General features: G+C 49.6%; 1 protein-coding gene across 3 annotated transcripts; it reads right to left on the bottom strand.

Annotated features, from left to right (window-relative positions):
• Positions 1-2,334: 2,334 nt before the first annotated feature.
• On the bottom strand, positions 2,335-10,719 carry LOC149302147 (inositol-trisphosphate 3-kinase B-like). Of its 3 annotated transcripts, none has more exons than XM_089483143.1 (8): positions 10,647-10,719; positions 8,266-8,861; positions 7,773-7,857; positions 7,177-7,390; positions 6,657-6,861; positions 6,260-6,361; positions 4,943-5,014; positions 2,335-3,230 (listed from the first exon to the last, which is right to left on the bottom strand). In XM_089483143.1, the coding sequence occupies exons 2-8, from the start codon at positions 8,680-8,682 to the stop codon at positions 2,991-2,993; spliced, it is 1,335 nt and encodes a 444-aa protein (XP_089339269.1). In that variant the 5' UTR covers positions 8,683-8,861; positions 10,647-10,719; the 3' UTR covers positions 2,335-2,990. The 3 variants fall into 3 exon arrangements, with proteins under 3 accessions (XP_089339269.1, XP_089339268.1, XP_089339270.1); XM_089483142.1 differs by having other exon boundaries at positions 8,266-8,839; positions 10,647-10,717; XM_089483144.1 differs by having other exon boundaries at positions 3,139-3,733; positions 8,266-8,839; positions 10,647-10,717.
• Between the last annotated feature and the right edge of the window lie 10,761 nt (positions 10,720-21,480).

Genomic DNA, 21,480 nt, shown 5'->3' with positions numbered 1-21,480 from the left:
GAGACCCGAGTTCGAATCCTTGATCGGCCGTGGCTGAACCTGAGCAACTCCCGCTCTCTCAGCCTCAGAGGAAGGCATAAAGCAAACTATCTCTGGACAAATCTTGCCAAGAAAATCCTAACAGAGGGTTACTAAAAGTGGAGACAGTGTGGTGTAGCGGTTTGAGCATTGGACCAGACTATGGAGACCAGGGTTTGAATCTACACTTGGCCATAGAAACGCACTGGGTGACCCTGGGCGATAAGTCACAGTCTCTCAGCCTCAGGGGATGGCACTGCAAACCTCTGGACACATCTTGCAAAAAACCACAAAAACCCCAACCTTTTTTTCCCCTTTAGGGTTGCTATTACTCAGAAATAGGTTCAGAAATTGAAATATCAAGGCTGGCCATTATTTCTTCACTAACCACCTCTTCTTCCACCATTTCTGACACTTCTTCTGAACCTGTTTCTCTGAAGATGCCAAACCACAGATGCTGGCGAAACATCAGGAATAAACTCTTCTAGAACATGGCCACATAGCCTGAAAAACCCACCAAAAAAACCCCATTTCTAGTACTGTTGTAGCTTTGACCTTTTTTTAGGAGGGATCTTTATAGCATTTCCTTACAATTACCCAAAACTTTTACCTCAGGAAATACTCTTAAACTACTCTTTGCCTCAGCTGGGCATTCAAGTGAGACTTGGTTCTTAACAGCCACTTAGTGATTTCCTTCTTCATACCAATTTTTTTACCTCAGAAATCACTTTCCAAGTTACTTTCTGAACTATAAAGTAGGAAATCACTAAGTAGCTGTTAAGAACTGAGTAATATTTTTTACAGATGGGACACTTTTTCTCCTATCTTTTCCAGTCAATTACCTCAGCGATTTACCTCAGGGGTTTTAATTTAACTTCACTCTCCAGTTTGGTCACTTACCCAAGTAATCTCCTTTGACAGTTACCTCAAAGATTACTCTCTTGACACAAAAGCCTATAACTCTTTAAACACCTTTTTATTTTAAAGTTCAAACTAAACACTGGGGTTCTGGCAAGAAAGTTGTGTAGATGGATAAGGCTCAGACGGCATCCGCATTGTGGAAATAACCCAGTTTGACGCCACTTTCTCAACTGCTATGGTTCAATGCTATGAAAGTATGGGGAAACTAATTTTCTGAGGTGTTTAGCTTCCTCTGTCAGAGAGCTCTGGTGCCAAAATAAACTACAATTCTGAGAATTTGAGGCACGGCTGTTGAAGTGGTGTCAAACTGGATTATTTCTGAAGTGTGGATGCAGCCTCAGAGAAGGGCCTAGGCAGGCTTATTATGGGAGAATATAGACTTTATGACTCAATTAGAAAGGACTGTTGTGCTTAATTGAAGGCAAGGAGACCTTGTGGATTGGATGCCGTTCAAGACCTGAGCAAGGAGGGATCATGGAAGTCCCTCGGTCACAGAGTCGCCATAAGTCAAAAATTGCCTAAACGGCACATAAAGGGCAAAAATGGCCTTTGAGACAGTGCAGTGTAGTGGTTGGAGTTCGAATCCTTGCTCAGCTGTGAAACCCATTGGGTGACTTTGGGCAATGCGCATGCTCTCAGCCTCAGGGGAAAGCAATGACAAGCCTCCTCTGAACAAAGCTTGCCAAGAACTCCCCAGCATAGTGTTGCCTTAGGGTTGCCACAAGTCAAAAATGACTTGCAACAACAAGGCCTTGTCTAGCAATGCTCCTTGTGGCCGGCAGGAGGCCAGCTTCGGCCATGAACCCATGCGTCTCATGCCGCGTTTTGAGGGGAAGTCTCTGGTTTCCGGAATAAAACAGACAGGAAAGAGAAAGCAAAGCCAAATAAAAATTAAAATGAAACTCTTCCTATCTTGGGCCTCAAGAGATTGGGTTCAACTATTCGCAGTCATAGGGAAATCCTTCAAAAAAGCTGCCTTGCTACAATTCCTCACAAGGAATAGGTGCCAGGGCTCAAAGGCTTGGCCAAATGCCCCGTTTTGGACCAAGTCTGCTGTTGGGCATGGTGGCATCATGTCTGTGCCATCCTCTCTAATTGAATCCCAGCCGAATGGCTGTTTTCCTCCCACTCCGTCTCACTGCAGTCTCCCAGCAACCAGGTTTTTATTAAAAGGAGCTGTGAGATGGCAGCAGAAGGATGCCAGGGGAAGAGTGGGAGAGAGCGAAGGAAGGGGGGAAACTTGTTGGCATTGGCTTTGGGCAGCAGGGTGTAGCGGGCAAAGGAGGAGCTTGCCCCTTTGGCTTGGGAATGGCCCTGTTTGTGCATGGTTTCTCTGTTGCAAACCAACATGTCCAGAGGATGAAAAGCAAGGCTATGCTTGCATCCGTTGCTGTCCCTTTGAATGACCCTAAGGATGGGCAGAGGGCAGGCATTGGACTCCCCTCAGCCTTTGCAAGCGGGCAAAAACATGTAGAAAAGGGGTTCACGCAGGCATTTGGGGGCAAAAATGTTTTATTTTTGCAATGAGAAGGTGGTCCTCCAAGGCTTTCCCCCTGGCCTCTTACATTCTTCTATCCCTGCCATAGAGAAACCAGAATGAAACAGGGAAACCAGTGGTCAGTTTGGCCGGCGGAGAGAGATGCACCCTTGCTGAATGGCATTCGAACTCACAACTCGCCCTTCACAATCCCACAGCTGTTAAGAGAGACACACCATATTCATACGTTCCTCTAAATCCACTTTCCTATGCTGTCTTTGGACAAAACATGACACACAGTTGGGGTCTCCCTTGGTCCCTAAAGGCTACCAGTTACGACGTGAAGCCGAAGGCTTTCATGGCTGGCATCCATAGTTGCCTGGTTGCCTTCAGGGCAAGAAACGGACCAGCAGCAAATGCACAGAGTTTGCAAAGCCCTGGAGCGCCACGTCTCCGTAGATCTCCCTCCATCTTCTGAATGCTGGTAATTGTGGTTGGCACAGCCTTGGGCATTGCAGGGTCTCCTTGGTGGCGTCTCCTTCCACTTTGTCTCCCGGACAAAGGGCTAGCAACCTCAAGAATGGGCCACCTCCGACTCTCGCCCTTCTTCCGCCTTGCGCAGGGAGGCTTGCAGCGTGTGGGTGAGGTGCCGCAGGCCGAGGAGGTAGCCGTCCTCATGGTTTCCGTGGCTCCAGGCCGTGTCGTGGTGGAGGTGAAGCCCGCCAGGAGTGGGTAGCGTCTTCCCGAAATCGATCATCCAGATGCTGGCATGTCCCTTCCGGTCGTGGAGGAAAAGCAAGGAACTGCCGATCACCTGGGCGATCAAAACATGAAAGGACGGCACGATAGGGTTTAGGATGGCTGGCGCCAAGAGTCGGAGTCTGGGGACGTTTCCTTTTTAAGCAACTGCAGCTCCCAGCATCCCCTAGGTAGCATGGCCATGAAGCACATGATTGAGAAAGGAAAGTGCAAACTGAGTACGCAGATGGGAAACTGGGAAAGGGGCACATACGTTTTAACTTGGTGGGGAAATGTGCACCTTTCCAAATGTTATTGGACTGCGGCTCCCAGCAGCCCTGGCCAGCCTGAGGAAGGCTAGGACCTGCAATCCAAGAGCCACTCCTGTAATATAAAACCCAAGCCCTGAATGCAATTGTTAATCCTGTTTTGAGTAGAACAAGAGACTGGGGGACAAGGAGGAATCGTGTCTGTAGCTCTGCAGGCGTTATTGGGTTGCATCTCCCAGCATTCAAGGCTGTGGCTGATGGGATCTGGAGTCCAACAACAAGTTGATATTCAGCAGTGCGGTTTGTACTTCTGCAAAACATTGGGGTTTCCAAGTGAGTTGGCTCTATTTCTGCCTCCTGGGAGATGGTTCCTCATTTAAGAAAGCTAAGTCGTTTCCAGATAACCCAGAGGCTCTAAGAGCTCCCTAAAAGAGGGACAATGCAATGCGCAGGCCTTCAGGTATGGCTGGACTCCAGCTCCCATCAGGCCGAGCCAGGGGATGATGGGACTTGTAGCCCAAGATCACCTGGGGACCTGGGTGGGTTTCCAGCCCCCCCCCCCCCCCTTGCTGTGAAAGGTGCCTTCCCCAGTGAAGTCCTTGGCAATCTTGCATAATGGAAACCGGAAAGGAAGGGCGTCTTTTCCTGGCAGGGATGGAAAAGTTCAGGGTCTCTTGCAGCAAAACTCAGCAGAAAGTGGCAGGAAATAACAAAAATTAATCTTACATATAGCTTGGCGGCTGCAAAACTACACATCCCAGGATGCCACCGATGGAGCTGCAGCATTTAAAACAGTGCCAAACCGCATTATTTCTACAGTGCAGACGCATCCAGGGGCTCCAAAACGACTGATTTCTATTTTGAGTTTTTGGGGGTCTGAATTCCTTTCCTCAAAGGAAACTTTGATAAAAGTTACCAGGCTGCATCTGCACCGCAGAAATAATCCAATTTGATACTGCTTTAACTGCCGCCACTCCATTCCGTGGACTCCTGGGATTTGTAGTTTGTGGGAAAGCTCCATGTCTCGCCAAACTACAGTCCCCAGAATCCCACAGCATTGAGCCATGGCAATGAAAGAAGGATCAAACTGGAGCCAGTGTGGTGCAGTGGCTTGCATGTCGGACTGTGATTCTGGAGACCAGGGTTTGAATCCCAGCTCGGCCATAGAAACGCACAGGGGCAAGGCACACTCTCTCAGCCTCAGGGGAAGGCCATGGCAGGACCCCTCTGAACCAATCTTGCCTTAGAGTCGCCACAAGTCGGAAAGGACTCGAAGGCACGCACCCCCTCCGCCACCAATCTGTCTTATCTCTGCAGTGTGGATGCGGCTGTGGTTTCTTTAAAGGCACTGGAGTGGCTTCATTGCCATCCGCTGCCGATTGGGAGGGCTATTCCATGGGATGAGCTCAAACGTGGATCTGCTTGTCCCCAGCTTCCTCACCGGAGCTTCTCCTCCGTCTGCCCCTGCCCTCAGTTGGCAAAGAAGCAAGCAGAAGGGCCTTCCCAAGGCTCCTCTCACCTCGTGGGTCTTGAAGAAGGTGGACTCCTCCAGGGCTGTGCGCATGCTCTCCAGGCGGGCAAGGTAGGCGCTCTGCAAAGGCAAAGGGAATTGGTGAGGCCTCACCCCTCTCCAAAGAAGACCCCTTGCTAGAATAGAATATATTGCTGTCAACTGTCCTCGGGTCAATCGTGACTCATGGCAACCCTATGGAGGAGCCATCTCCAGGAGCCCTGTCCTTCCCTGCTCTGCTTAATGCCTGCAGCCCCATAAAACCCATCATGACGACCTCCTTAAGAGAGTCCATCCTCCATCTGCCATGTGGCCTCCCTCTCTTTCTGCTTCCCTCCATTTTCTCCAGCATTCTGGTCTTTCCCTTCCTTCTCACAATGTGGCCGAAGCCTCAGTTTGGTCCTCTGGGCTTCTAGGGATCTTTCTGGCTTGATCTGCTCTAGGACCCATTCGTTTGTCCTTTGAGCTGTCCATGGGATCCTCATCCCTCTTCTCCGGCCCCACAACTAAAAGGAATGGATTTTCTTCCTATAACCATTTATAATGGCCCAGCTCTCACTCCCATCCAAGGTAACAGGGAATACTGTGGCTTGTATGATGCTCACCTTTGTGCTCAGTTGCCTATCTTTGCAATTTAGGATCTTTGCTGCTTCTTTCTTAGCCCCATTCTTAATCTTCTTCTGATTTCCTGACTGCAGCCCCCATTTCTATCAACGTTCGATCCCAGGCATGGGAACTCTTTGACTATTTCTATTGTACTTTCTTCTTTGATCTTCCTTAGGAAGTGTTTCCAGGTCTTTGAGGTTTTCTGCTAGTAGTATGGTGTCATCTGCATATCTCAGATGGATATCCCTTCCTCCTATTTTCACTCCTCCTTCTTCTGTCACCAAGCCTGCTGTTCTTATTATATGTTCTGCATACAAGTTGAACAGGTCGGGTGAAAGGATACAGCCTTATCTAACCCCTTTGCTAATTGGGGACCTTTCTGTTTCTCTGTTATATACTATATAATATGTAATATCTTTTGCTCCCTGGGCATTTCCCCACTGACAGAATAAGAAAGGAAAGCCATCAGACGGGAAATGCGATGCTCAGAACAGGAACGGAGAAGTCCCCACGCGCATGGAAACTCCTTGGGAAATCCCCAAGGTTTAGCGGTGGATCTCCTGCCCTGGCAGGAGACTGGATTGGATGGCCTCTGGCCTCCACACTGATGATAGTCTGGGATACTGATTCAGAGACAGATGGAGCATGTGTGTATGTATGTATGCAACCTGGTGAAGTGGCATTCCTTCACTCCCCAACCTCTCCCGTCCCAGGTCTCACCAGAACGTCCAGGCGGCTTTTGGTGAACATCAAAAAGATCTCGACAATTTCCTCCTTGGTGCGAGTCTGCTTGAAATCTCTCTGTATGGCTCCTCCTTCAATCTGGAGACAGAGAGGGAAGATTTAGGGAGATACACAGGGCACAGTGGCACGGGCCCTGTCCAACGCCAACTCTGATCCTGGCACAGATCTCACCCACCAACGCCAACCTCCAGAAAGGTCTCACCCACTTACACCATCATTGCCGCCTTCTCTGCCACACGGAAGCTCAGAATATTACACTGAACGTAGTGAAAATAAATGGTTCAGCACACACTAAGCACATGCCAAGCTAAGGGGATGCTGGGCACTGCAGCCCAAAAGGCTACGTTTCGGCAAACTGTGTCCAGCGACTTACTGTGATGCCCTCGATACGGAAGCCGAGGGAAGCGCTGGAGCTGATGTCCTCTCGCCATTGCATGTACCGGGGTTTGGTGACGGCCCCCAGGCTGTGTTCCTGGGCTGTGGGTGCGAATGGGTCCACCTTCACCATCTTCTGGTATAAGTCCTGTCGTGCTGTCGATCGTTGCTGCGCCTTGCCAAACTCCTCCTCCAGGTATGTCCTGGGCGAATGAAGAAGCAAAGGAAAAACAGAGCAAAGAGGATGTTCGGACGTTGTGCCCATGGTCATCACAGACTTAGCATGCAAGACAACACAACTAGAGCACCCCTGAAAGATGCCCATCCGACTAGCATTGTACAAGCACAAGTACTCAATTTCCTACTAAAGACTTCCAGAGATGGAGAGTCCACCACCTTTCGGAGTAGCATCACACCTCCAAGGTGGGCCTCCAAGATGGCATCCTCAACCACATTCACCCAAGTGTCCCAGGGAATGGACCTTCAGAGTCCCACAACGCTGGAGGTACCCGCCTCACCGTGTGCCCATTTTGCAGTCCATGATGCTGGGCATATCGAGGCCGCTCAGCAAGTCATCCATCTGGATGTAGCGCTCTCCGGCCACCTCCACCACCCCATGGTAAGCGGGCACAAAGGGATGGAGGACGTCGGTCATCAGTTGAGCCAGGCAGGCATCTTCCACCGCGCTGAACTTCTTCAGGATTTGTCCCCGTTCACTGGGTTTGAAATTCCCTGGAAGGAAGGAAGGAAGGAAGGAAGGAAGGAAGGAAGGAAGGAAGGTAGGTAGGTAGGTAGGTAGGTAAATGCACCATGAGGAATCTAGATGCAGAAGAGAAACAGGTCCCTTGCCATTCTGCTCACTGTATCTCAAACTCCCTTCTTTTTATAAAAAGGTTCAACCTTGTCTGGAAACAGAGAGAGGAAGAAGGAAATAATAATAATTCTACCCCGCTTTCCAATAAGATCGAGGGGGCTTACACTCTGCACATCCTCAGAGGCAAGACCCTTTAAAGCAGTCTTGAACTTGATTCCCAGAGGCCCAGCATTTTGCTCTGCCTAAGGGAAAAGAAAAACAGCCCCACTCCATTCTGCCTGTCATATTTCGTACTCGGACCTTCGTGGCCGGCCAGCTGCACCCAAGAGCTGCGTCTCCTCAGGGACCAGTGCACCATGGTGAAGAAGGTCTTCCAGGATTTGGTCTAGGAGGGAAACCAAGAGAGGAGATGTTACAAAATGGTGGCATGAAGCAATGGAGTCAAGTGGGGGACTCTTTCGCAGTCTATAGACCCACAGGTATACAATGCACAAGGCTGAGAGAGAGCCTGTGACAATCTCTTTACCGCTGGCACAATTTGTTCAGAGGAGGTTTTCCATTGCCTTCCTCTGGGGCTGAGAGAGTGTGACTCGCCCAGGGTCATCCAATAGGTTTCATCATTATAGTGCAATAATTCCACTTCAACTATCTCCCAAGCGACACAGTCCTCACCTTTGCTGTCTAGGGATCCTTCTAGTAAATGTCAGGATTTCCTTTCCAAAGAAAGCACCCCATTTCCGGAAGGCATGGCTCCCGATTCCCTTCCTCGCCATCTTAATCCCCCAAATCTTACCTTCCGCAAGACCCGCTTCCTCTCCGAAGGGCTCTTCTCCGCGTCGCTGAAGACCTCGTCCGACTCTTGCGAGGACCCAGCCAGCGAGGAGCAAGTCGATGACCCAGAGACCGAACGGTCAGGAAGGCAACTGGGTCCCTGGGTGCTCCTGGTGGGCGCATGGACCCCCGAGGGATGGGGGGATTCTGGGTCGGCACCCTCACAGATGGTAGCCAAGGCCTGGGGTTCTTGCAGGCCATTTTTTGGAGTGACCCCAAAGTGGAATGGCTCTGCTTTCCCCCTTTCGCCGTGCAGCGATGCTTCGCTCTTGGCTGGTTCCAGAGCGGCCCCTGAAGCCTCCCAGCTCTCCGATTCCGAAGGCTGGACCAAAGGTCCGGAAGATGGAGATGCCCACTCCAAGGTGCTACAATCTTCCATGCAGACCACTCTGAGTGAAGAAATGGGTGGTGGAAGGCCTTCTTGGTGGCTGCTCCCCGGATGCGGGAGATAATATATCCTTGGTTCAAGAGTTGTGTGCAAATGTGCACCTCATTGTTCTCCCAATGCTCTTGGCGTCATTTCATCCCACAGCTTGCTGGAGAAGAGCATGCAAAGAGCTGGGAAAAGGTGCATTTGAAAACCACAACGTAAGACTCCCAAAGTCTGGAAGTCAGAGGGGAAGGAAGGGACCCCAGGAAATAGAAATCTTGATGTCGATTGAGAGATGGAGCCAAGATTGAAGAGGGAGGGCTTTGGTGGACACTGGCCTTTTAGTTTATGGTTTCCTGCATGCGGCTGACGTTGGCTCTTTTATTAGAAGCTTCTTGTACATTGCGAGCATTGGCTTTTTAAGGAGTGGGTTGCTGCACTTTACTGTCGTTGTCTTTTTAACGGATGGCTTCCTGAAGCCCTTACTTCCCTATTGATTCAAGCTACTTTAATCTGAAATTCCCTGCCTCTATATATTTATCTACGCAAGTGACACTTTAGCACAAAACGAAACTATAGTTTATTTTTCGTTAAAGGCAAAGCTGTAGCCGGCGGGGAAAGGACCGCACCGCAGGGAAGTCCTAACCACGAAGCAACGGAGGAAGTCTGAGGCACCAAGAAGGCATCTGGATCCTTGGCCTCTGTTTTGCCAGGGCCGCATTTGCATTCAGGGCTCAAAATACAACACAAACACACTTGCAAAACTGAGTTTGCAGCAGCGCAGGCGTGTGCCCTAGGAGGGCACTTTTTTGGCACTCTCTGGACTCTCCCAAACAACCAGGACACTGAATGATGCCAGCTCCCAAGAAAAGAACTGATCGTGGAAGCTGGTCACACAGCCTCCTCTCCTTGGAGAACTCAAAAACACACCTCAGTTCACCCAGAGCTGTTGAAAGGGACCTTTGCTTTGGGCAAAGTCTTCGTCTTCGTGTGGCCAACCCTGGCTGGCAGAGAAGACTTGTGGGTGCCCCTGCGGGCAATGCCACCCCTTTGAACCAGTCTCTTTTCCCCTTCCAGGGATGATGGGGGATGCCATCCCATCATCCCCAGTTGCCCTTCTGGATGGGAAGCCTGGGTACCATTTTGTCCTTTGCCTTGGGCAGCAAATCTACATCTATCTATCTATCTATCTATCTATCTATCTATCTATCTATCTATCTCCCTCCCATGTCTGTCTGTCTGTCTGTCTGTCTGTCTGTCTGTCTATCTATCTATCTATCTATCTATCTATCTATCTATCTATCTGACCTTTGGAAATTCATTGTAAGACTAGGGCTGCATCTAGACTGCAGAATAAATGCAGTTTGAGCCCACTTTGAGTGCCATGACTCCATGCTATGCCATCCTGGGATCTGTAATGTTGTGAGAAATTTTTAACCTCCTCTGTCACAGAGTTCTGGTGCCAAGATTCTGTGGCACTAAACCAGGGCAGTTAAAGCGGTCTCAAACTGGATTGTTTCTGAAGCGTGGATGGGTCCTAAGAGAGTTGGGGGGGGGGGGGATGGATGAGAACCCTTTTATTTCCTCTCTCTCTCAGTCTCTTGCAAGCAACAGACTCGCGCTGCAGGGACAAATGCATCTTGACACTGCTGCAACTGCCATGGCTCCATGCTGTGGGATGCTGGGACTTCTAGTTTGGTGACGATGCTCAGACTCTTCTCTCAGAGAGCTCTACAAATCCCAGGGATCCATAGCAAAGGGGGGGGGAGCAAACTGCATTAATTGTGCAGTGCAGATTAGAGCAGAATCTGCATTTTGGGTAGCAAAGATGGTCTTGAATGACCCTCCCCCCCACAAAGCCTCCCCTCCCGGGCTCTGCTCTAGCCACTAGACCCCACTGCTTTCCCCTTCCTTTTGGGGGTCCCTCCTGCCCCCCCAGTTCCATGCATCAGCCTTCATAGCCAAATGCTTACCTGCAAAGCACAGCTTGGGCTATTAGGAGGATCCCTGTGCCAGAGAAGGATCTGGCTTGCTGCTGAGCCCCCAAAAGGCGGAGTAGTATATATATAGATTGGCACATACCCCCAATCCCCAGGAAAAGCCTTGTCTCGTCCTGCCCTCTGCTGGACATTGGCGTGAATTGCACCCCCTTTTGCAAAGGCAGAGAGCAGAGCAGAAAAGGGACCCCTCTGGGCATGGGCAGAGTGCCACTGCCTCCCTTGCCAGGGTGACCAGATGTCCTCACTTCACCTCAAAAGAGGCCAAGGCACCACAGAAATGGAGGACCTGCAAGCTGGCAGGCTGTGGGGGATGCTGGGAAAACTCCTTCAGCTCTGGACATAGGGGCTGGGGAGGCAAGGATCCGGTGCCCTCTGCACTGTGCCCGCTGCAGAGAGCCAGCTTAATGGCATAGTGGCTGCTGGAGTGCTGGGCTGCGATCCTGGAGAGGGTTCGGCCATCTAAACCAACTGGGCAAGAAGTCACACTCTCTCAGCCTCAGGGGAAGGCAGTGGGGAAACCCCTCTGAAATCCTGCCAAGGGAACCCCAGATGCATCTGTCAGTCTTCCTTTGAAGCTGAGAGAGTGTGACTTGGCTCTGAAGAAATTTGATCGGAGAAAACCCTGGGATACGTTCACCGCCTTAGAGCTGCTGTAAGTCGGAAACGGCTTGAAAGCACACGGCGACAACAGTCTTAGGAAAGAAGGATGCAGTCTTTTTCTAAATTAATTTTTAATAATAATTAATAATAATATTTAAATGATAATATCTAAATAGTTTTGGAAAAGAAGAAGGATGTAGGACAAGGATGATCTTGGGTCTTTTCAAGCGCCTTCCTTTCTAAACAAACATGCCACTGTCTATCTCTCTTTGCAGAGTTTATTTGCACTTGCGGTTGATGCATCACCGCTTACGGCCCTGATGGGAATCCGGCTTCTGTTCCGACATCTGCTCCGACTTCTGAGCATCTTTGCAGATGATCAACTGCATCCCGGGTGGCTTCTCCTCCGTTCTTGGAGGGTCTGATGGCAACTCAACCGGAGGCCTTCGCAATGGCTCCTCTCTGTTGCATTGCCACTTCCGGCCCTGATGGGAATCCGGCTTCTGTTCCGACATCTGCTCCGACTTCTGGGCATCTTTGCAGATGATCAACTGCATCCCAGGTGGCTTCTCCTCCGTTCTTGGAGGGTCTGAAGGCAACTTAACCCGAGGCCTACACGATGGCAACTGGGAGAAATACGGTCTCAGTAAATAAATACAGTTATCCCTCTGTTGCCTATTGGCTTGTTGGCTGAAATAAAGGTATGTTGTTGTTATCCGTATTCGCGGGGGATCCGTTTTGGTGACCTCTGCGAATACGAAATTTCGCAGATATTCAACTCCCCCGTCCCCTCCCTCCTGACCCCCTCTTTCGCACACACACACCCCTCCAGCCCATCTCTGCCCCGGGTGCTAGCAAGGGCTCTCCCCTCGGCCCGGGGGCGCAGGGCCAGGGGCAGGGGCTGCCAGGGGCTGGGATCCCCTCTCTGCCGGCAAGCCGCCATGGTGGTCTCCTTCCCTGCTGGGCACGTGCCCTGTACCCCTCCGCCGCAGCCAGAGGCTGCCTGGTTCCTTCCCTTCTGTCCCCATTGCAATGGGGCTGGATCAGCTGAGCATTCCAAGGCAATGGGGCTGAGAGAGAAAGCAGACCACCCACCCTCCTTGCTCTCTCTCTCTCTCTCTCTCGGCCTCATTGCAATTCAGGTAGGGCCTGAACAGACAGGCCAAAATAAAGCTGCATCTTCGGGCTGCTTTGGAGGCATGCTGTTTAAATGACGCATGCGTCCTAAGAGTCTGAAGGACTGGAGGGCAGCTTTGGCACAGCTTCTGGCCTCTTAAGACTCATGCGTCATTTAAACAGTATACCTCCAGAGTCCAAAGTGACCAGAAGGTGCGGCTTTGTTTTGGCCGTTCGGGAACCTAGTTCCAAGGCAATGGGGCTGAGAGAGAAAGCACAGCCCCCCCCCCGCCCCACTTTGCTCTCTCTCTCTCTCTGTCTCTCTCTGTCTCTCTCTCAGCCCCATCCCAAAATGGGGCTGGATCAGCTAACCCAGCTCCAAGGCAAGATGGGAAGCAAGTGGTGAAAACACCTTCTGTCTCCATCCCCCCACCATCCTTCTACCTCTCCCTCCTACTGACAAATTGAATGTTAGATTTGGATTCCATGCTTATATGTGGCCTAAGAAAAGAAAACAGAGACTTTAATCACCACATAATAAGATGGACACTTTTAAATAAACACTGTCTATAGCGGTCTTTAAACAGAGGCTGGATGGCCATCTGTCACAGGGGATGCTTCGACTGAGAGTTCCTGCATGGCAGAAGAAGGGGGTCAGACCAGATGGCCCTCCGTTGGGGTCTCTTCCAACTCTAGGATTCTATGAAATGTCTAGACTAAAATCAAAAATCAGTTGACTAACAAAAGAGCTATGTAGGGGCCTGAACAGACAGCCCAAATAAAGCTGCTTTGGGTCACTTTGGAGGTATGCTGTGTAAATGACACATGCATCTTAAGAGGCCAGAAGCTGTGCCAAAGTTGCGCTCCTGTCCTTAATACTTGAGCATGGCTTTGGCGCAGCCTCTGGCCTCTTAGGACGCATGCATCACTTAAATAGCATACCTCCAAAGTGACCCGAAGCAGCTTTCTTTTGGCCCTAGGCTTTTTGTAATAGAACAAAGAATAAAGGATAAATCATGGCTAAGATACAGAGATATAATAATGCAGGACCACTAAGAAGATCTTCTCTTTGATGCAGATGATAGAGCAAATATATTGGGCAGGGGAGAGAAAGAAGCAAGACTGGTTTTTATACAACGCTTTAAATTAGATAATAAAACAGTGGGTTTAACTAAAGCAAAGAATGAAATAGATAAAAGATGGAAAGAAAGGCCATATAACCAAATATTATAAGATACTGAAGGAAAGGAAGTGAGAAAGTGAAGTGGCCAAACAGTCAATGATGAGATGGGCGCTGGATCTGAATCAAACCATTACGCTTGGTCAGTGGGAGAAATCATGGAAAGGCACTGATCGGTATACAGTATGCCAGAATTAGAAGGAAAATGAAAGGAAGATGTTGGCGTATTATTGGCATCCATCACTGTATAAAATACAAGCAATAGATAAGACAGGGAATGCTGGAAATGCATGAAACCGGAAGGAAATGTTGACCAGACGAAACGCAGGAAAGCTGAAGAATATTGGAAAACAACTGAGTGAAATAATCTGCATTTTATAAGGAACAAAGCAATACAAATCATCTCTACTTTGTAGGTAATAACAGAGGCCTCAGAAGAGGATCTCCATAGAAGTGTACATCCGTTTGTGACGATACTGGTTTTTATATATGTTGGTATTATATGTATGTATGCGTACATGTGGTGTTTACTTGTATTGCTTTGTTGTATTGCCTTTCGTTTGCTTATATAATCAATTCATTGGGTTGTTTTTTGTGGGTTTTGGGGGCTACGTGGCCACGATCTGGGAGAGTTTATTCCTGACGTTTTGCCAGCATCTGTGACTTTGCCACCTTCAGAGAAGATGGCTGGCATCGTCAGCATCTGTGGCTGGCACCTTTCTCCGAAGAGGCCAAAGCCACAGATGCTGCTGGCGAAACGTCAGGAATAAGCTCTTCTAGAACGTGGCCACGTAGTCCCCAAACCCACAAAACCAAAAGCCCCTATGGGTGCCGGCCATGGAATTAATGTCTCTCTCCTCCCTCCTCCTCAGCTTCCTTCCTAGGTCGAGTATTTCCCACCTTGCCACACTTCCATGGGGACAGAAGGGAAGGAACCAGGCAGCCCCTGGCTGCGGCGGAGGGGTACGGGGCACGTGCCCGGCGGGAAAGGAGACCGCCATGGCGGCTTGCCGGCAGAGAGGGGATCCCAGCCCCTGGCAGCCCCTGCCCCTGGCCCTGCGCCCCCGGGCCGAGGGGAAAGCCCTTGCTAGCACCCAGGGCAGAGATGGGCTGGAGGGGTGTGTGTGTGCGAAAGAGGGGGTCAGGAGAGAGGGGACGGGGGTGGAAAGGAGGGAGGGGGGAGTTGAATATTGCAACATTCCGTGTTCGCAGAGGTCGCCAAAATGGATCCCCCGCGAATACGGTGGGATAACAACAACAACGACAAGACAGAGGGATGACTGTATTTATATACTGCCCTTATATGATGGCTTGCTGTTCTTAACGTGGGTGGTTCCGTGGGCTCCTCCGCAGTCCTTGGACTGTTGGTACCTCCTGCGGCTGCACAGCTGCTTTCTCCTGCTGAAGCAGTTCAAAAACAGGGTGCTTCTTTAGGCCTCCTTTTCCTTCTTGGGCACGTGAGGTGGGCTGGGCGCCGGCCGGTCTTGATTGTGGTTTAACACCAGTCGCCTTGCCCTGGCCAGTGATCTCCCTCATCTCACCTCTGACCCGGGTGGTAAAATCCTCAAGGCCTTCCATTATATAAGTGACTTCTTCCAGGTGCCCCAGGCCTTTCCTCAGCTTACCCTGGACCATTCTTGTGAAGTCCTCTAGTTCACCAGAGATCCGGACCAGCCTATGGGCATAGTCCTCCCTGCTCATATTCTGGTAAAAGGGGGGAACCTGGGTGTGTTGCATGCCAAAGCCCTGTCCAAGAGGGAAAAGAAGAAGACAGAAAAAGACGTCATGCCATGCTCCCAGAAGATGGCCATGGACTCTGGGCCCTGCGTCATCTGGACTGATCGCCCTGAGGACAGGCAAGGGGCCTGTTATTTGGCCCTTGTAGACACAGCCTTGATCTTGGGGCCTAGAGATTGTGGGTGGCTTAAGGTGTGGGACTGTGCTTCCATGCGCACTGTATACACTCTGCTGCATTGTGCTGAAATAGGCTGGGATTCTCTCATTGCCGTAAACCAGACTTAATTGGCATGAACCATTCAGTTGGACACCACTTTAACCGCCATGGCTCATGGCTCTGGAATTGTAGTTTATCTTGGCACCAGTGGTCTCTGACCAAAAAGTCTAAATGTCTCCCAAAACTGCCATAGCATTGAAGTATGGCAGTGGAAGCGGCGTCAAACTGCTTTAATTCTGCAGTGCAAACACGGCCAGAGGAAGAAAGAACAGCAAATAGGGCTCCCTACCTCCTCCGCTACATGTGTGAAGTTCCAGGACAAAGACTGGGGTCGAGATTTCCCAGTAGAGAAGAAACTGGAGCTTCCAGGGGGAACTGGCGCTCCCATGGATTTTGGTACCATGGGAAGTCCTGGAAGCAAACTCCAGTGGATAGAATGATAGGGTGGGAGCTGGCATAGGGACCCTAAAAACACAAACTGTGTTGCATAAAATTAGAAATCAGTTCATAAAAGAGTAAAAACTGACCTGCGCAATGTAAATTTCTTGAAACATGCCCTCATGTTAGCAACAAGTAATAGCTAATGAAGGCAGGGGCTTTCCATTAAGGAGACCCTATGCATTTTATTAGACTCATTTTGCTAATCCTGCAAATGAAGGCATTCCAGGTGTCTGGAGCCAAGGATGCAAATGGTTTCCTTTCGTCTAGCTGCCGATATCATCAAAAGAGGCCCTTGAAAACGGCAAAATAAAGTACAGCTTTCCCAGGGCAAATTATTTTGTTGCAGGGAAGCACAACAAAAAAAGGGCAACTGGGATGTTTCAGGCCAATGTTCTGTGTTATTAACGTGGTTAGTAACTGGAATGAAACTATGAAATAACGCTGGATGATGGGAATACCAGCTGAACGGAAAGGAAAAGAAAGGACACCTTTTCTTATGCTTCTTGCAGTGAACTGTTGCACTCGCTATACACACAAAGAAGCATTTTACTCATCATATATATATATATTAACAAAGAGAACGTGGTAGTAGTGTATAATACTCTCTTTCCAGCCCTCTTCAGTGGATGGTGCTATTATCCTTTGAGACTAATCTTCCTTTTGTCCAAAACACTTGGAAAGGATGGCACCTCGGTCCCAAACGCAGACAGATCTAGGATGAACGTGGCAGAATGGCCATGGCCATTTATATTATACCAAATAGGCCTAATTGTGTCTGGTTTTGGGAGTTAAGGCTGCATCTGCACTGCAGAATTAATGCGGTTTGTTACTGCCCCAACTGCTGTGGCTCATTGCTGTTGGATTTGGAATTTGTGGCTGCCTTCTCTGCCAGAGAACTCTGGTGCTGCAACAAACTATGGAATGGAACCATGACCATTAAAGCAGTGTCAGACTGCATTACTTCTAAACCGGTTCTGGCCACTACTTCATCTATCATCCTTCACCTATGGCTATGGTTGATGGGCGTTGTAGTGCAACAGCATCTGGAAGGCCACCATTGAACACTTCTAGTCTGCCACATATCAGACACCCAACATGGGTTTCTTCTACTACTTGGACATCATCCTGGAGCAGACTGTGTGTGCTACAGACCTCCATGGATTGACCAGTCCAAACCCAAAAGTTGACCCTGAAGCAGCCACCTCTCCAGTTATTACAAGCAGAAATCATGGACAAGCAGAAATAACTGCCCGGGTTCAATGCTAGGGAATCATGGGAACTGCTGCTGTTTTGTGAGACACTCAGTCTTCTCTTTGTGGTCTGGTGCCACGACAAACTAAACCCCCCAGGATTTGCTAGCGCTGAGCCCAGGCAGTTAAAGCGGTCCCAAACCGGATGACTTCTGCAGTGTGTTTTGGACTACCATTTGCAGAACCGAAGCTGTGACGCCTTGGAGCATCAAAATGCGCATAGTGCCCCCATCAGGAACGCTATGGCTCTACTCTTGGTCGGCGTCCGAAGTACCAAGAAGCTATCCAGGGTTCTGAAGATGGAGACCAAAGACACCGGGCAGTGCTTACCTCTGTCTGTGTGCCACGTTCCATGAATGCCTTGGGGAGACAGCAATTCCGGGCTTTGTACAACTGATATAACACCCAGGTCAGAACGTAGGCCAGCCACAGCAGCACCGGGTTTGTGGAGAGCATCACCCGAGTCACTTTGAACCACATCCATATGGCTTCTGTGCCCCCATGGCGGAGATGAAGGCCTTCACCTTCCAGAGCGGGGGCTTTTTGATTTATGAGATCCCGCACTATGAAGAACAGAGCCAGGACACAAAGTACATTGGAGATCCACATGCTGGCTTTTCGAAGGCCAACTGGATGCCTTCTAGAACCTTAGGGGCAATGCAGCTGACTTTCCATTGTCACCTCTTATGACACATCTTGGTTCTGATATTCAGAGGCATACAAGACAGCATTCTGGACATCAACCATGCTCCCAGCATCAACCATGACCACAAGTCAAAGATATATATATATATATATATCCTTGTTAGTCTGTAAAATCAATCTCTTGCAGCACCTTTGGGACTAACTGAAATAAAGATGTTGGCAGCGCAAGCTTTTGTAGAGTAGAGTCTGAATTCCTCAGGTGCATGAGGCCACTATGAACTATGGGGATGTCTGGTCTGATATCATAAGGCGGAAACATGGATAAAACCAGTTCCAGCGTTGTACAGTGGACCCTTGGTATCCGCTGGGGTTGATTCCAAAATCCAAATTCACGGAGGCTCAAGTCCCAACTGCAGTGGTCTCTTCTTTTCCAAAGATCCTCCAAAACAAACCAACTCATTTTCATGTGTCTGTATTTTATGCCCCCTCGTCTCTTCCCTGATGCAAACCAATTGCAAAGGGCAAAAGTAGTCTGCATGCTGCTTTTAGGGCGTGTGACTACTTTTGTGCTTCGAAATCGGTCTGCAGCATTCCAAGTAAGAAGGGAACAAAGTGGGAAAGTGGGAGGAAGAGAGAGATACCAGGACCTATTAAGAGCCGCTGAAAAAGTGGGACAGCAGAGAAGTAACCCAGATTGTTCCCATCTAAACTGGGAGAGTTGGAGGGTATGGGATAGGACTGGGGGGATGCCAGGGCAAAGACGTTCCCAGTTGCGTGCTGCCCGGGCCCCACCGCCAAGCCTCTCTGGGCAATGAACTTTGAATCCCCAGAGCGCTTTATCACATATTTGCAGCCGGGAGAATCATTAACCCGCCTTGCGCTTTTTATGAGCTGGGTGCCCTGGCAAGGAAGGCAATGGGAACAGCTGAGCAGCCCTTCTCTCTTTGCAGCCCTTCCTTGGAGGGCAGCCTGGTCTGGAGGTGAAGGTGAGCTTCTTTACACATCATCCTTGCCTTTGGCCTTGCAGAGACCCCCGTTTCCCTGCGCTTGACCCTCGATTCCATGGCAGTTAAAGGGGTCAGGCTGCAGCATTTCTCCCATGCAAGATAGACTGTACTCATGGGAGGATTGCAGCTAAGCTCTGAAATTGGGGATGGGAGGCAGAGGACCTCATGGGTCCCCCCAACCAAAATAGGTTGGCCTTCCTGCTCTGCAAGCCCTGCCTTCACTTGGGGACTTGAGCTCCCATGGATTTGGGAACTTGTTGTTGTTATTGTGTGCTTTGGTGACCCTGAGGTGAAATGGTTGTGGGGTTTTCTTGGTAATGTTTGTTCAGAGGAGGTTTTGCCATTGCCTTCCCCTGAGGCTGAGAGTGTGTGACTTGCCCAAGGTCTCCCAGTGGGTTTCATGGCCGAGCCAGGATTCGAATCCCGGTTACCAGAGTCGTAGTCCAACGTTCAAACCACTAAGCCACGCTGGCCTCACTACCTGCTGCTTCCTTCGTTGTCGGTTTATACTAGTTAGTATCATCTCAGAGATGTTTTAAATCATGCAATGTGGTTGTTTTAGATTGTGTGTCACTTGGCAGATTTTTAGTCTTTTTTCTAGGAGTTTATCACATGATGGAGTTCGGGAGTTTATCCTGTGATTATCCCAGGGGGAAATGGTGTCATTACGCAGAACGGCTCCACGCAACGTCGCACCAAACCCGCCATTAAAGTGGGCGCAAAGAAGCGTTGACACGCATCTTCTTACTTTTGGGAGCCCAGCAACTGTGCATTTCCGATACCACTTTATTTGTGCAATTGCGTGTGATAACCACCTACGCAATTCCTTGCCATTTTTATTTGCGGGGTGCTTTAGATGCGCTTCAGTCTCTCTTTAATGCCCAAATTAGCCCCAAGTGGGATAAACTCCCTAGCTTACTTGACCGCTGCGATGTAAAGCACTGTGCAAACTTTGCAGGGCTCTATAAATAAGCGTCAACAACAACAATTGTAACTACCTCTCAAACCCAGTTGTCCACCCTCATTGCAGGGAGAACAAATTAACCATGGTCCTTTTTTTTCTCCAGGGAAGGAATCTCTCGCATGAACATGATGCGCTCCCCGAAACATGGATCATGGATAAGGGGATGGGGTGCCCATCGGCTGTAACAGCAACTCCATGTGGAAGCAGTCAGGCCGTTCCAGTGGAGGGACTGTTATTTTGGATGGGCACCCAGGACACCCCAAGGATTTGGGCAGATCATGGCTGCAATGCAATGAGAGGTTGGGTCCCAACGCTGCAGACCGGCACCTCCTTTCTTGCAAGAAATCTCTTTCCTTGCAGTCTTTCCTTGGACTCTGGAGCCTCAGAAACCAAGCTCATCCCATCTTCTACACTTCCACAATTCCATAGCCATGGGGAGTAAAGCCGAATCAAACTGGATCCATTCTTCAGCCTAGATGCAGCCTTAGTCTACAGCGGCGCTTCCCAAACTTGAGTCCTTTGGACTTCAGCTCCTAGAAGCCAAAAGCAAACTTGGCCAACTGTCAGGAATCCTGGGAGCTGAAATCCAAACGCAGTAAAAATACAAACCATAAAAACGACTGATGCAAAGTGGACTTCGTCCACATTGGCACCGCTTTAACCCTTAAAGCAGAGTCCGGCTGCATTCTTTCTACAGTGTGGATGCTCCCTAAAGTTTCAGGGAAGGATCTTTAGTTCTCCCTGGGAATGCCAAGTGCTGGGCTGGGGATGTTTTCTTAGGGAACGGACCCCAAAGGATATGTAGTCCAACCTCCGACAATGCTGACCGGTGGGGTTTCTATGGCCCCTTTCCACTTTGTCCAAGAACTGGACCGAGGACACACAGCGATGACCTATGGATTGACTTTCTCAAGGTGACCCACTGGGTTTCATGGCATTTTGTATTTGGCCCTATAAAGGTATCCCTGTTTTGGGTGTTTGGGATGTTGTTGCACACATGCTTTTTGTATCTCTTGCATTGCCAGCGCGCCACCAGATGGCACCCGAAGGCTGGGACTGGCAGCCCATTGCTTATGAAGTTCAAACATCCCCAAAAGCAATGATTCATCCCATTTGCTTCCTAGAAGTAGGCAAGCTGGAGTTCTCCTCCAGGACTCTCTTTTCCCACCTGAGATGCCCCACAAAAACTGGACTTTTGGCGCTTAAGTGAGACTGAAGTGCATCTACACTGTGGCAGTGATGCAGTTTGACACCATTTTAACAGCCATGGCTCCATCTCTACAGAATCCCGCCGGGATTGATAATTTGGCAGAGAAGACTAAAAACCTTGTAATGCCACAAAGAGAGAGCCAGGAGTTGTTGGAGTGTTGGACTGCTAGGACTCTGGAGAGCAGGGTTCGAATCCCTACTCGGCCACGGAAACCCATTGGGTGACCTTGTGCAAGTCACAAACTCTCAGCCTTGGTACTTGAGTTGTGCAAAAGGGACATCTAGGGGTGCCCCTGTTGCTGCTGTTGTTGTTGTGTGCCTTTGAGTCGTTTCCGGCAATGGCAAACCCACTCTGAACAAATCTTGCCAACAAACCACCAGGATAGGTTCCCTTTAGGGTTGCCATAAGTCGGAAACAACTTGAAGACACACAACAACACT

This window comes from Sceloporus occidentalis, unplaced genomic scaffold (genome assembly GCF_023333645.1).
Source record: "Sceloporus occidentalis isolate IW3139 unplaced genomic scaffold, rSceOcc1.0.p SCAF_20, whole genome shotgun sequence".
Taxonomy (NCBI): domain Eukaryota; kingdom Metazoa; phylum Chordata; class Lepidosauria; order Squamata; family Phrynosomatidae; genus Sceloporus; species Sceloporus occidentalis.
Note: the sequence above shows the minus strand (reverse complement) of the source record. Positions and strands in the feature narration are given on the sequence as shown.

Excerpts from the sequence above, each read along its gene's own strand:
- LOC149302147 (XM_089483143.1), bottom strand. The coding sequence starts at position 8,682 with ATGGAAGATTGTAGCACCTTGGAGTGGGCATCTCCATCTTCCGGACCT. Across the intron at positions 7,858-8,265 it reads GGAAGCGGGTCTTGCGGAAG|ACCAAATCCTGGAAGACCTT; the intron begins GTAAGATTTGGG and ends TTTCCCTCCTAG. Across the intron at positions 6,862-7,176 it reads GACTGCAAAATGGGCACACG|GACATACCTGGAGGAGGAGT; the intron begins GTGAGGCGGGTA and ends TCATTCGCCCAG.